The 15,195-nt window shown below is 44.0% G+C and overlaps 1 protein-coding gene across 1 annotated transcript in view; it reads left to right on the forward strand.

Annotated features, from left to right (window-relative positions):
* Window positions 1-796: 796 nt before the first annotated feature.
* The window catches only part of sh2b1 (SH2B adaptor protein 1), a 32,299-nt gene continuing 17,900 nt past the window's right edge, over window positions 797-15,195 (forward strand). Inside the window, exons 1-2 of the mRNA XM_080723840.1 lie at window positions 797-1,022; window positions 2,530-4,792. Of these exons, the coding sequence (XP_080579966.1) occupies window positions 3,002-4,792 (1,791 nt within the window). The 5' untranslated portion in view covers window positions 797-1,022; window positions 2,530-3,001. The remainder of the gene's footprint in view (window positions 1,023-2,529; window positions 4,793-15,195) is intronic.

Below are 15,195 nucleotides of genomic sequence, written 5' to 3' on the forward strand. Positions count from 1 at the left end.
TTACAGGGAAAAAAAGCAAAAAAAATAATCTGCTTTAAGTAACATATTATGAGGGGTCAAACTAGGGTTTTTTCATGATTCTAAATCCATTGCAAACATCTGTTTTGCATAAAAAACATTCATTGGGCTAAAACGGCCCCCACAAAAGATTGAAAAGTGATGACTCATCACTTTTCATCACTAAACCATAGTCTTGTGGGGCCGTCTTTTAGCCCAAGGAATGTTTTTTTGTGCAAAACAGATGCTTGCAATGGATTCAGAATCATGAAAAACCCTGTGTTTGACCCCTCATAATATGCTACTTAAAGCAGATTCTTTTTTGCTTTTTTCCCCCCTGTAATGTAAAGTTAATGGGACACCAACTCTAGCGGCTGATAACACCAATTTAGCTGTGTCCCAGAAAGGGTTATCATACCAAATTATAATCTACAGATATAGAGCTTTTCAAAAATGCATGGTAACCTTTGCCACCTTTCCGATACCGACATCTCGTATCTGGCCCATGGACTATAGGAGCTCACGGCCAATATCCTCACGGTCCTCTCCTCCTCACACAGCCTGTCCTCACATATCAATGCTCACTTATCAGCAACGTCCTCACACAGCCCGTCCTCACACAGCAGCGCTCACATACCAACGCTCGAGTCGGGTGAGTCTGCTATATATATCTATGGAGTCTGCAGCATAGAGTTGGGGTCTGCAGCTGGCAGCTCCTCAATGCACGTCCCTCATCGCGAGAACCCCGCGCACGGCGCACGCATCGCGAGAGGAGGAGTGCAGTCAGTGGGTCCAGGCGAGAAGGCAGGCAGGCGCACACAGCAATATTCATATTTAGCAGCAAGCTGCAGCAGCAGCAGCAACAACAACAACAACAACAACAACAAGCATCATAAAACTGAAACAACAACAACACGACAACGTTCCCGACGTTCCCACCGAGAGCATGTTGAGCCGCGGCCGTCCACGGACGCGGAAAGACACGCAACAACAACAACGCAACGCGGGAGCGTAGAAAACACCAGGTAACAGAAAACCCCCACGTAACGGCGTTAAAAAACATTGTGTGTGTGTTTTTGGGGGGAGAAACTGAAGCAATGTTGCTGCTTGCTGTTGCCTTTTAGGCTGGCTGAGTGTGGGGTTTATTAATAGCAAGCTTTTGGGGCTGCGGCTAACCGTTAGCCTGTAGCTGCCCCCCAATGATTCAATGTGCTTCATGTTACACACACACACACACACACACACACACACACACACACACACACACACACACACACACACACACAGGCAGACAGCACGCCATCTGCCACATAAACCAAAGCTAATGCTAACGTTATTATCAACACAGCGGTGGAGAGAACGTACTCGCGTTCTTTACTCGAGTAAAAGTATCAATGCTACTGCAATGTAGACGTGCTCTGAGTGTGGCAAGTAAAATTAGATTCAAGATTCCAAAATTACTTGAGTAAAAGTACGAAATTGTTGGGATCGAATTTGAATTACAGTACCAGAAGTAGAAAGTACGTATATAATACACAAGTTAAGAATGACAAATTAAATACGTATTTTCTTTTGAAATTAGCAGATCTACTGCGACGCATTGTGAGCTTGTAGATCGTCTATTTTCAAATGGCCCAAATGTATATAGGGCTGTGGTTAATAATGTATGTTTTGTAATAATAATAATCAAAATCTACAAAGTAACTAATTCAAGTTTTCAAATACATTGTAGTGGTGTAAGAGTACAAGTACAATATTTGGATCCGATATGTGGTGGAGTAGGAGTAAAACAAATATTGAAAATCGGAGATGCTCAAGTAAAGTACAAATACCTCAAAATTGTTTTTAAGTACAGTACCTGAGTAAATGTACTCAATTACTTTCCACCACTGTTAGCTATAGCCTCCTGGCTGCTGCTGCTATATAGGCGTTTTTAAAGAGCTCTGCGAGCAACAGGACTCACTGTCACTGGCTTGGCTAGCTAGCTAGCTTTGCTAGCCCAGCTAGCTGATTTACAATGCTTAATTTATGTCATGCGTCGTACGACGTTGTCGCTTGCCGACAAGTGCCGATCTTACAGGCTCAGAGCCTCCATGTAATGTTCTAAATCTGATATGTCACTGTTGCCCTGCTTTGGTTGCTATTGATGTGTAACAACATGGCTAATACAAGACTTGACTGATGTTATGTTAGCACCGTTTTGCCCTTTTCTTTTTTGTTTTTAGTTTTTTTAGTTAAACGTAATAGATTTCCCACGCCCGAGCCAATAAGTGAGTAGTCGTAAGAATAGAAAACACAGCCAAAAGTCTAAAGTTCTTCATTTTATGTTATCTTGTAGTTTTTTTGTCTTTATGACACACAGATGTTTGTCTAAACAGTGTGTGTGTGTGTGTGTGTGTGTGTGTGTGTGTGTGTGTGTGTGTGTGTGTGTGTGTGTAATCCCATGAAAGCGTGAAAGTGCTGTTGTGTACTCTGTAAATGTGATGTAATGTGTGCACATGTGTACAATTTGTCCTGTGTTTACTTTCGCAGGCTGTGGCCGCGTCCCTTCGGCTCTACAATAGACGGTGAAGAAGAAGAAGAGGGGGGTAAACTTTGGAGAAACGGACTCGTCTACGCCCCCCCACCCCCTCCCCCCCCCCCCCCCACCCCTTTACTCCCTCCTCGAAACCGGTTCATTTCGATTTCTTTTTAAATAACCACAAAATAATTTAATTCAAGTATGTAGCGACGTGCACAGCCCTCCTTTCTTTTTTTTTTAGACGTTCAACGTCCTATTGGTCGGGGGTGCATCGTGCTTTTTAGATGGAGCCGAGGGAAAGGCATCATAAGGTCACACCCGTTTGTAAATTATTAGACCAATGTGCCGTGTTTACCCCGAGCCAATTAGACCAGCTGTGCAATCACTTCGGGTTTCCGTCGTCGCTTTGAAAGTGATTTGATTTGTCGCTGAAGCCAGTCGGGGCCCCCCCCACCACCCCCCCACCCTGGCCTCTCCGGGAGAATGAACGGCTCTCTCTTAACCCCGCCCAGCCCCCGGGCGGCGACAAACTCCTCCCCCTTGCCGCCCTCGCCGTCCCCCTCCCCGTCGCCCCCTTCTCCCTCCCTGCTGCCCCTGTCCCCCCGGCCTCCCCCGCTGCCCCTCCTGGCGAGCCCCCCGCCGCCGCCGCACCCGGCCCACCACCCGTCCTCCCTGTCTGACACGCCCACACCGTCCCCCTCCCCGTGCCTGAGCTGGACCGAGTTCTGTGAGCTGCACGCCCGCGTGGCGGCGGGCGACTTCGCGCGGCACTTCCGGGCCTTCCTCCTGGAGAACCCGCACTACTCCCCGGACTCGGCGGCCGCCTTCTGCCGCCGCTTCACCGACCGCTTCGTACGCCACTTCCAGAGCGAGCTGGAGGGCGTGCCGCCGCTGTCGTCGAGCTGTGCCGCCGGGAGGGGGGACGAGGAGGAGGAGGTCGGGAGCTGGGCTCCCCAGTCGGACGCCACCTCCCTGGAAGAGGAGGCCGTCTCTCCCTTGACCACCTCGGCGGGGGCGGAGCCCCAGTGCGCGCCGGCCAGCCTGACGCGAGCCACGGGCAAGCCCACGCCCACCCGGCTGGTGTTGGAGAACCGCTGCGGCGACAGGTTCCAAGACTCCTACGCCCACGCGCAGATCCTGCCGCCTTCCTCCTCGTCCTCGTGCTCGTCCTCGGTGGGAGGCAACAACGGACGGCGCGGCGAGGAGAGGGCGGCCCTGGCGGCGCCCGGGAACGGCGAGGCGCCGGTGGAGGAAGAGGAGGAGGAGGACAGCTGGCTCGGGGTGGCGCCCGCGGGGGAGGACGGCGAGGTGGAGGAGAGAGAAGGCGGGCCCGCCGAGCTTTACCCGGACAGCGCGGACCCCTCCTCCCACGCTCCCCGGATCCCGCCGACCTCCGTCACTCCCCCGCCGACCCTGGGCTCCAAAGGCAACGGCGGCAACAGCGTGTCCAACTCCTCCAAAAACAAACTGAAGAAGCGCTTCTCCCTGAGGAACGTGGGCCGCAGCGTGCGCGGCAGCGTCCGCGGCATCCTGCACTGGCGGAGCTCCTCCAGCGACTCGGCGCAGGGCCAGAGCCAGCTGCCCTCCAGCTACAGCTACACCATGGGCGTCCAGGACGCCGCCTCCGGCAAGAGGAACTCTGGCGGAGCGCAGGCCTCCGCGGCCGCCTCCTCCTCCATGCCCGTCTCGCTGTCCCTGCCGCTCTCCCTGCCCCACTCGTCCTCCTCCTCCCTGCCCCCCTCATCGTCGAGCAGCGCCACCTCCCTCTCGCTCTCCGAGGCGGCCCGCGACCGCCGGCGGAGCAACGGCGAGGGCGGCGAGAAGGAGAAGTGGAGCCAGCGGCTGGAGAAGCTCCGGCTGTCGCGCTCGCCGCCCCCCGCCCTCTCCTCCTCGTCGGCGCCGGGGCCTCACGCGGCCTCCGCGTTGCCTCCCAGCAGCGCGGCCGCCGCCGCCGCCATGGCGCCCTCCAGGAAGACGGGCCGCCTGGTGCGGGAGGGCGGGGTGAGCGTCAGCTCGTCCAGCGACGAGTTCGCGGGCAGCCACGGCTTCTCCGGGTTCTCCTTCGGCCTGCTGCACCACGGCGCGGACAACAACAACGTTTCGGCGGCCTCGGGCGTGCCGCCGGGGGGACCCGTGCAGCCCCTGGCCAGCGGCGGCAACGTGCCCTGGAGGGGAGGGCGCTGGCACAAGTGTCGCCTGGTCTTGAGGGAGAGGGACAAGGAAGGGGGCGAGCGGGGAGAGGAGTACTACTTGGAGTTCTTCATCCCGCCCAAGGTAAAGTCATTCATCCACTACTAGGGCTGTCGCAATTATTACATAATCGTCTAATCGTAATCATTTGACACAATCGCAATTATTTTTGCATAATCGTCATAATCGTTTTCATGTTGAGAAACGTTCATATATTTAATAGCAGATCTTCAAGCTCACAGCGCGTCGCATCGCGAGCTTGTAGATCGGCTATATCCACTATAAATGTTCTTTTTTAAGTGCAAATATGTCAGTAATTTCTTTGTATATTTAGGTTATGTGTCATATCTGCCATGTGCAACTTCAAGGCCTAAAAGCCAAACAGAAATGTATTTGTCAACGACAAACACAATTAAATCGTTAATCGCAATTATTTGAGTGACAATGAATGAAAGAGAGCATACACAAATACAAAATGTTAATAACCGCTTAACTCCTTTTATACCGTGTCGTATGAGGGGTGAAAATGGCGCATCTGCAAGCTCACAATGTGTCCACATTAGCGATGCATTGTGAGCTTGCAGATCTCATATTTTACCAAACGAATGCCATTCATTTCAGGTTTGGGGTCCAGATTTAAAGGGCCACCTCTGGGACAACTAGATCTTATTTTATTGTTGTTTGGGACACAATCAACACAATCCTGAGTTATTTTTTGTATTTAATCTGTGTTTTGAGATATTTTAGTATTTCAGCTGTGCTAGTGATGCACAAAAATAACTCAGGATTGTGTTGATTGTGTCCCAAACAACAATAAAATAAGATCTTGTTGTACCAGAGGTGAAGTGGCCCTTTAATGTGTTGTTGGGTTTTGGGGTAACTGCAAGTGAATTGATGCTGGCTGTATGCTTTGTATTTTAGCTGAATGATAGATTTGTCATACGGCAAGACGTTTCAAGAAGACTGCATGGCTGTCAATCACCCAATACATTACTGTTTGTACAATATGTCAAATTGTGCGTCCAAGTAATGGAGACAATGACACAGAAGAAGTTGTAAAAGTCCCAATTTGGATTAGGCTAAACTTGTCACCAATCCAACATTTAGAGCCTTTGGTTACAAAACTACATTTGAGTATGTCACACAGACTTTTGATTGAAATTCTTAGAGGACACTTTGAATGATTTAGTACATTTTACAAGGTATTTATTAGGCAAACTCATCAAGAATGACTTATAGAGTGTAGGGATGGGACGATATCACGATTATTGTGACAAAACAAATCTCGATTTACGATATTATCGCGATAATCAAAATCCATTTTCCTGGGGTGGATACAAATAGCAGATCTACAAGCTCACAACGCGTCGCAATCTACAAGCTCACAACGCGTCGCAACACAATGCGTTGTGAGCTTGTAGATCAGCTATTTTTTGGCTAAGACATTTGATAGAGAGTGAAAAAAAGACTTATCAAGTATGTATATTAACTATAAGTACCTTTTGCCAATAATGGAGGGTTTAAGTGGTACCGGTGCAACTCGGGGAAATATAAGTTGAATAGATCTCAGTGCATGACGGAGGACGATATCGCGATAAATTAAATCCCCACGATACCATTAGCGCGAGTGTTTTTTATCACGATAAACGATAATATCGCTTATCGTCCCATCCCCAATAGAGTGCAAGGTTCAGAGTAAGTGCCGCACACTTTTTTGAAGGAATTGAGAGTGCTCAGAAAAACAAGGTAGGTAGCTAGGATAACAAGTGGACATCAAACCTGTCATCTGTCTAAATAACACACTTGGCATATGTCTGCAAGTAAAAATAATGGAAAAACATAGCATCTTGAATAACATTACTAGCAGACTGCAGTTATTTACGTGTTTTAAACTACTAGCTCTTGCATAATGTTTATTTAGTGTTATTTACGTCCATGTAATTTGAATGACTTTTATTACTACTTAGAGTTTGTTTTTTTGTCCTACTACTTCCACGAACCACTAGCAACGAACCAACTGTAAAGTGTGGCTTGTGGTAATTTTTTTTTAAATATGTTACACGTTTTGAGATATTGAAATGTTAATATCAACAGTTTAGTGATTTCATGAACGTGACAGCTCTAATGTTGAGCTCAATGTGGCGGCTCCTTGTATGAAGCATTTTGCCCCGTTACATTGAAAATAGATGATCTACAAATGCACACTGTGTCGGGGTGCAAGGTGCTCTGAGCTTGTAGATCTGCTAAAAACTCTTCACGGCGCAAAGACACTGAGAAAGCCACGGCCATTGTATTTAAGTTATTTGTTTTATCACAAGACTGTGTAGTAATTTATACTGTAAATACTGAACATACTATAAACACGCAAAGGACAAAATATGTATGGAAGTATTTGCTAAAAAAGTTTGAAAGTTTAATGAACATTTTAAAGGCCTAAAATAGGGGGCGACGGGTCGAAAGTGGTCAACTGCTGCCATTCCTGTAGTTTCAAGCGTCACATAGACGTGTATCACAATTGTGCGTGCTGTCACTTTCATTTGCATGACCGACTTGACCGTGACCGAGAGCTGTTTGAAGACGGCTTGTTTTCCTATGGACAATGAATGCAGAGTGAAGCAACAGTCAGTTGCAATACAGAGCAAGGCACCACTCTAAAGCATCGGTTCCCAAACAATGGGTCAGGACCGATTTGTGGGTCGCGGACACATTTTTATGGGTCCCTTATACAGGGTTCCCACGGTCATGAAACTCCTGGAAATATTTTGAAATTAGAAAGATATTTTTCCAGTACTGTAAAAGTTTTGGAATTCATCAAGGGTCCTGGAAGGTCCTGGAAAAAATAGCTATGCATTGTCTTTGTAACACAGTGTTGTTTTTGGCGGGCATTTTAGATTTAGTCTTAGTCTTAGTCTTTTTGACGAAATGCTTCTTAGTTTTAGTCAGATTTTTAGTCCTTTATATCCCTGATAGTTTTAGTCTAGTTTTAGTCGACGAGAAATCAAAAGGTTTTAGTCAAGTTTTAGTTGACGAACCCACACAAAGGTTTTAGTCCAGTTTTAGTCAATAGTTTTAGTCAAAAAGAAAAATGTGTCTTTAAGGCGGCTGAATGATTTTGAGAAAATATCTAATTGCGATTTTTATTTACGGTATACATTTTATATAGTATATTATATAGTTTTATAAAGTGTTTTTTGGTTAAAACAAAACATTATAGGTTAAAAAGGTTAAAAAGGTTGTATTAATTTCTTATAATAAATTATTTGAACCAAAGAAAATCACTTACACCAAGCTGAATATATATTGTGTAATAATACATTTAAAAAGCATTGGAGTATTACTACTAACTAGGCAAATTGGCAATCATGCAATGGTTCAGTTTAGTTATATTTCCAAAATGTAATATTTATAGAAATATAAAACATTATATTCAGAAAAAATCTCAGTAATGCTGTTGTCTGTTGCCTCTCATTATTGTCAAGGAAAGATGTACCTTATTTCGCTGCCTTGCTTTCATTATGCTCAAGGCAAAAATAATTACCGTATGACATGTTTTACACTGTGATGCAAAGTAACTAGGCCTAGTAGGCTACTTAAGTACTGTACTGTGCATGATCTTCTAGATCTGCTATGCTCAAACATTTTATATTTTTACTTTTGATACTTTATACATTTCGATGCCAGTACGTTTGTGCTTTTACTTGAGTACATTTTGAATAATGGACTTACTTAACTTGTAAGGGATTGCAGTATTGATACTTTTACTCGAGTAATGCGAGTAGGCCTACTTTTTTCACCACATGGTTTCACCGCAAAAGAAAACATTACTTTCACTTTCAATGTTACGGCCAGTGGCAAGCTTGCATAAGGATTGGGACGTAACGATTACAATAACATCACTGCAGCGCGTGCAGCCACACGTACTTTGGAACGGGAATAAGAACTTTTATCACACTGCTTCTCAAAGCAAAGTAATATAAAGGAATATGATTTGTTAAAAGGACAGCTTACCATAACTGGAATAGGAGCGTTCCACATTAAGTAAGCCTGCATTATTTTCGTGGATTGAAAAACGTTTCTTCTTTTCCAAAAACCGAACATATATTGACATCTTTCCTCAATCAGATGATTAGCTTTTATTTCCAAATACCCAGCAGACAACAACAAATAACACGTGTATTCTCATGCCGACATTCCAGCCAATGACACAGCCTGTTGCTGCGTCCAAGAACGTTCCCCTATATGATTGGCCACTACTCTTACAATATTTTGCAGCTTTTCATTCATTTTAAACGTCGGATAGACCAGATTTTCGTCTCGTCTCGTCACGTCAACGAAAACAGACATTACTTCTCGTCATATTTTCGTCATGACAATGCTATTTTTAGCTTGTCAACGTCACGTCTTAGTCATGAAAAAAAGGGTCGTCAACGAAATCATTTTCGTTATCGTCTCGTCAACAAAAACAACACTGTTTTGTTAATACCTCTGAAATGACAAATTAAATATTGGCCAAATTGTCAAATATTAGAGGCAGAAATTGTGAGTTGTGAGCATGTAGATCAGCTATTTTGTTTAAAGGACAGAGAGTGAGAGGACTCTCCCAGCAGCCGCATTAAAGTGATCACTGACTAATACGACAAATATGTCTTAATACATTATAATTGTCCTCTATAACTACAATGTAAAATTAAAAACACCTTAAATATTTTATTTCTTCTAGAAATAGCTAATCTTTCACTCAATAGGGGAAATGCCTGTCGCAAGTTGATGATGTCATAAATGTCATGTGTGATCTATCCTTATGGAATTTATGGCATGCATGTAGGGGTGGGCGATATGGCGATAATTATCGTCTCGGCGATACAGCTTTGCCACGATAGGCCATTTCAGAATATCGTTTCTCTCGTGATACAAACAGTCATTTAGAAAAGGCTCTGGATACAGCGAGTGCACGTTCCATGAGTCGCAGCTCTATTGCTTAATTTATACTTCTATAGTACTGTGGTGTAATTCGCCAAAAAGAACAGATCTACAAGCTATAACGTGTCGCGGCTCAACGTGTCATATAGTTTGAGGATCTGTCCCCTGCTTTCACGGCCCCTCCCCCGTGCAGCACGCAGACAGGCTACAGAGTGTCTACAGCACTGACTGAGTTGTGATTGTGTGCAGGAGCACGGCACAGTGGTCCACGATTTAGTTTCACTTTCACGGGACTTTAGTAAAGCAGTGATGCAGCTTGGCCTGCATTCTTTGAAGCATATTTTTTATAATGGATGCATTAAACTAACAGGACGCAAACTACTTATCCGTCCTGCTATCGCTATCAGCCATCTCACTGCTTGCAAAGCTGAACTGTGCTGGAGTCTCATCCATAGCTGTGTGTTCTGGCAGTATTGATGAGATGATTTAGATCACCTTGTAAATCCATGCATCTGTTTTTATTAACTATAAACAAGTAGCTATTTGCTGCTATTTGTAAAGTGCTTATGTTTTCACCATTGATGCATGCGTGTGTCGTCGCGAATCGCGGTGAAATCGTCGCGTCTATTTTGCGTCTATTTTATCTATTACATAATTGGCTTAGTCATAAAAACCATGCCATTATTGTTAGTAGAAAAGCGAAAAGCTAGGATGATAATGAGTGAGTAATTCTCTAAAAATAAAGCTTGTATCATAACAAACCTCCTGACTTTGGTTGGTCATAAGGTAATTTGTTTTCCCTCAAGTTTCAATGGTAAGGCATGGGTTGTTGTCAACCTGTGGGTCGAGACCCCCAGAGAGGTCCCGCCAAATTGTTTTGAATATAGCCTATCTACAAGCTCACAACACTCAAAAAACATTTCAAAGGAACCCATAAAACATTTCTGGGACCCATTTGAATGACCTGAACCATCATCACACCAACTAGTAAATATTTTGAGGTAAAAGATGATAATTGTTTAATCAAACATCTGAATGTTATCATTAAAAAAAAACTATCTTTCTATCTGCAGCATAAAAATGAATAGATTATCTATAGAATATCTGTGTGGGTCTAATAAACCAACCATAAGGTAATTTGTTTTCCCTCAAGTTTCAATGGTAATGCATGGGTTGTTGTCAACCTGTGGGTCGAGACCCCCAGAGAGGTCCCGCCAAATTGTTTTGAATATAGCCGATCTACAAGCTCACAACACTCTGATAACATTTTAAGGGAACCCATAAAACATTTCTGGGACCCATTTGAATGACCTGAACCATCATCACACCAACTAGTAAATATTTTGAGGTAAAAAATGATAATTGTTTAATCAAAAATCTGAATGTTATCATTAAAAAAATCATAGATTAGTCTATCTATCTTTCTATCTGCAGCATACAAATGAATAGATTATCTATAGAATATATGTGAGGGTCTAATAATCATAATAAACCTAAAAACCCGCATAAAACAGTATCGTGATAATATCGTGTATCGTGATACTGCATGAAGCATATCGTGATAATGCTTTTATCCAGTATCGCCCACCCCTACATGCATGTGCAAAAACACATTTGAAATATTGATTTGATGCTCATATTAACCATAGGAAGTATAAGTTTGTTTTTATTTGCACATGCATGCCATAAATTCCATAGGGATAGATCACACATGACATTTATGACATCATCAACTTGCGACAGGCATTTCCCCTGTTGAGTGAAAGATTTGCTATTTCTAGAAGAAATCAAATATTTAAGGTGTTTTTAATTTTACATTGTAGTTATAGAGGACAATTATAATGTATTAGGGCATATTTGTCGTATTAGCCAGGGATCACTTTAACAAACTTGCTTTGACTCGCATAGATGCGCAGAGGCGCTGGATGAAGTGGACACATTGCCATCGCGTTTTCCTCTCCACTAATTGTGATTGCATGGGCAATGGCAATCACAGTTTTGGCATGTCTGTGTATTGTTGTGATTGCATGTTTGTAGTTTATTCAATCAATCAATCACGAATGGATTGTAATTTGCTACACCTTAGTAGGGCTGTCACAATTATGAGAAATGTCACGGCTTGTCCATGTCCGTCCGTCCGTGTAAGACGTGTACACATTTTTACGGTCTATGGGTTTGCCGCTCTGACATCATGCTCTGATGTCACTGTGATGTCAGGGGAACCACTCTACTAGAATAGGTTTGCCGCTCGGACATCACACTCTGGCTTCACTGTGATGTCACACTAACAGAATTCCTTTTATGCCCATATATGGAGTTCCCTGATGTCATCAATATTAATGATGCCCTGTTAGAGAGATCCCTTTGATCCCAGGGGGAACAAATCCCTTTTATGCCCATATATGGAGATCCCTGACGTCCGCATTCCTGATGTCCACATCCCTCGACCTCGCCCTTTAGCGTGGTCGCTTGTCGCCCTGAGGCGTCTTACTAGTTATGACATTTTACCTGACGGTTAATTGTCATTCATATAATTGCGATTAACAGAATTCCTTTTATGCCCATATATGGAGTTCCCTGATGTCATCAATATTAATGATGCCCTGTTAGAGAGATCCCTTTGATCCCAGGGGGAACAAATCCCTTTTATGGCCATATATGGAGATATGGAGATCCCTGTGATGCCAGGGGAACAAATCCCTTTTATGCCCATATATGGAGATCCCTGATGTCCGCATTCCCGATGTCCACATCCCTCGACCCCCCCCTTTAGCGTGGTCGCTTGTCGCCCTGAGGCGTCTTACTAGTTATGACATTTTACCTGACGGTTAATTGTCATTCATATAATTGCGATTAACGATTTTAATTGTGTTTTTGTCGTTGACACTTACATTTCTCTTTAGCTTTGAAGTTGCACATGGCAGATATGACACATAACCTAAATATACTAGTAAGATGCCTCTGGGCGATGCACCATGTCTTGGCCTTCTGGCCAGTGATGTATATCGGACCAGTTACCCATATATGGAGACTCCTGGTACCCATGTCACCTGTTTATGCCCATATAAGGAGATCCCTGCTCTTGAGTATCTGACATTACCGTGATGTCAGAGTGACGTGTCAGGGGAACCACAGTGTCAGGCATTACCCGTCCAGACGGATACGGTCAAGATGCGAGTGACGGTTCTGACAGTAAACTGCGACCTTCGGTCGTAACAAAGAAATGACCAACAATTTGACAACGTTATGCTTAAACATAACATTGATAGTGGAAATAGAATATCTACAAGCTCGCAACTCATCGCCATGTGACGCGTTGTGAGCTTGTAGATCTGGTATTTCTACTATTACTATTACTACTACTAACATGTTTGAAAATCTATGAACATGTTTCACCATGGAAACGATTATGACGATTACGACAAAATAATAACGCTTATGTCAAATAATTGCGATTATTTAATAATGTGACAGGCCTACACCTTAGTGACCACCAATGTACTGTCCAGTATTGGAGGCTGTCTCCTCTGATATGGATTCTTTTTAGGTTTTGGTTAACACATGGGAAGCCAAGGTTTCTAACATTTCTAGCTGTTGCTGCTGCCGCCGTTCACTCAAGCTTTATTTTGAAGAGCCTCGGAAGCTTCGTGCGTGTGCGCGCGAGTGTCCACTGACGAGTGAGGAAGAAAATCCATTTGTTTACAAACGCTCGCGAAACTCAAATCCAAACCGGGGCCGACCATCGCGGTAAAGTGTCGCCGTGAAAACAATCAGATCTCTGCTTCCCTGGCGTTCTTTGCACCTCATTCATAGATAAAGCCCTTTTTATGTTTCAGCCTAGAATGGAAATCAATGCAGCCGAGTCGCGCCATTTTCTCTCTCTCTGCCTCTCTCTGCCTGCCACCGTGTGACGTATGGACTAGGGTCATTCACAGGGCACACAGCATGCGCGCAGAGCTGTACAGTTAACCCTTTGTTGTCTCGTTGAGGAACGAGACAACTCCTTTTGGCAGAGTGACCCCTAGTGGCCTTATCTCGTTACTGAACGAGTTTGGCCCCTTGGGTGTTAACAAGAGTGTTGATTGAGGCTGATGTCAACTAATTCTCTATCAGCTCTCTAAGTAGTGCTTGAAATGTTATTTTCTATGCATTTAAACATACATGTTAAGCATATTTTATAAACAACATAATTATCTATTTTGGAACAAAAATATAACACATTTCAAAACCATTTGTGAAAAAGAAATATGCCATATCACATTCTTAGCCACTGATCCTGTCATGTACAAACACAATTAAAACATATTGGCCCGAAATCTACCTATGTCCAGCATGGTTCCCATTAGGAGTGGGCAATTTATCAATGACATCTTTATATAATAACAAGAGATTCAATATCATCTGGGAGGATTTTGTAATATAATGAAATAGTTGTTTTTCTTTCTTTCTCGATTACTAGCGAAGTGATGCCTTTTAACGAACTTGGGTGACTTCACTTTGCTTACGTGATGCACACTGCTTTTTGAGTGGTGGTCACACAGTCTCCTAAGCGTGACCGAGTGTGTATGCATGCGTGTATTGAGCATGAGCTTGGTTACCGGCGCCGCTGGTGACCAAGTGGCGCTGTTGCATCACGCATGCACACGCACGCACACACGCAACCCTGAAATGAACTGCTACACACACCCACCTCCGCTCACTTCAAACTTGGTTTGATTTTGCACCACAGCACAGCGCCGACATGCATGCAGTGCACCACTAGTGACTGTTGAGCCACACTACTACTCGCTCCAGAGTCACAGGCTGACATTAATGTTAACTTCATGAAACACTCACCCCTAACCTACGAAGCCCTTAGCAACCTCTTCTGCCCTTAGTAAACCCTATATAGACAATAGACATTATAAGCTACCTATGTTTTTTTTTATGTATTTTGATAGAGTAAGACGCAGAAAATAGGGTAGTGACTAGTGAGTGAGGGAGTGACACGGCAAACGGTCCGGCCGGCCCGGGAGGTGAACTGGGGACATACTGTATGAAGACATTTTGTTCCCATGTGTTATGCGCCCTAACCATTCGGCCAAGTGGTTGGCAGTTCTTTTTTTCTTTCTCAATTTGTGTGTGTGTGTGTGGGTGTAATGTTTATGCTTAAAGGAGTAGTTCACCACTTTTCAACCTGTCTTCATATAATATGTCCTCACTAATGTTCATGATAAAATATCACACTTTTTTTCCTACTCAGTCCAAGTCTCCTAGGAGAGCTGTGGGATGTTCAGAATCCATCGTCATCCTTTTCCAAAAAAAGAAAAAAACCAATATTTTTGAAAAAAATATTTAGATTTTTATTATCGCGAGAACAATGGCTTCCACTTTAAAATTGCAACTTTTCAGGAATAGAATAGCCTGCAGTGTCTATAAGCTGGATTGGCAGTCGATGATGTCACAAGATGATGGGGTTTCTGACCTGCCCACAGCCCTCCTCTGAGAAAAAAATAAAATAAAATAAAAGCTATTTTTGAGTGAGGACCAATTATATGAACATAGGTTGAAAAGTGGTGGAGTGCCCC

This window comes from Nannobrachium achirus, assembly GCF_963921795.1.
Source record: "Nannobrachium achirus genome assembly, chromosome: 4".
NCBI lineage: Eukaryota > Metazoa > Chordata > Actinopteri > Myctophiformes > Myctophidae > Nannobrachium > Nannobrachium achirus.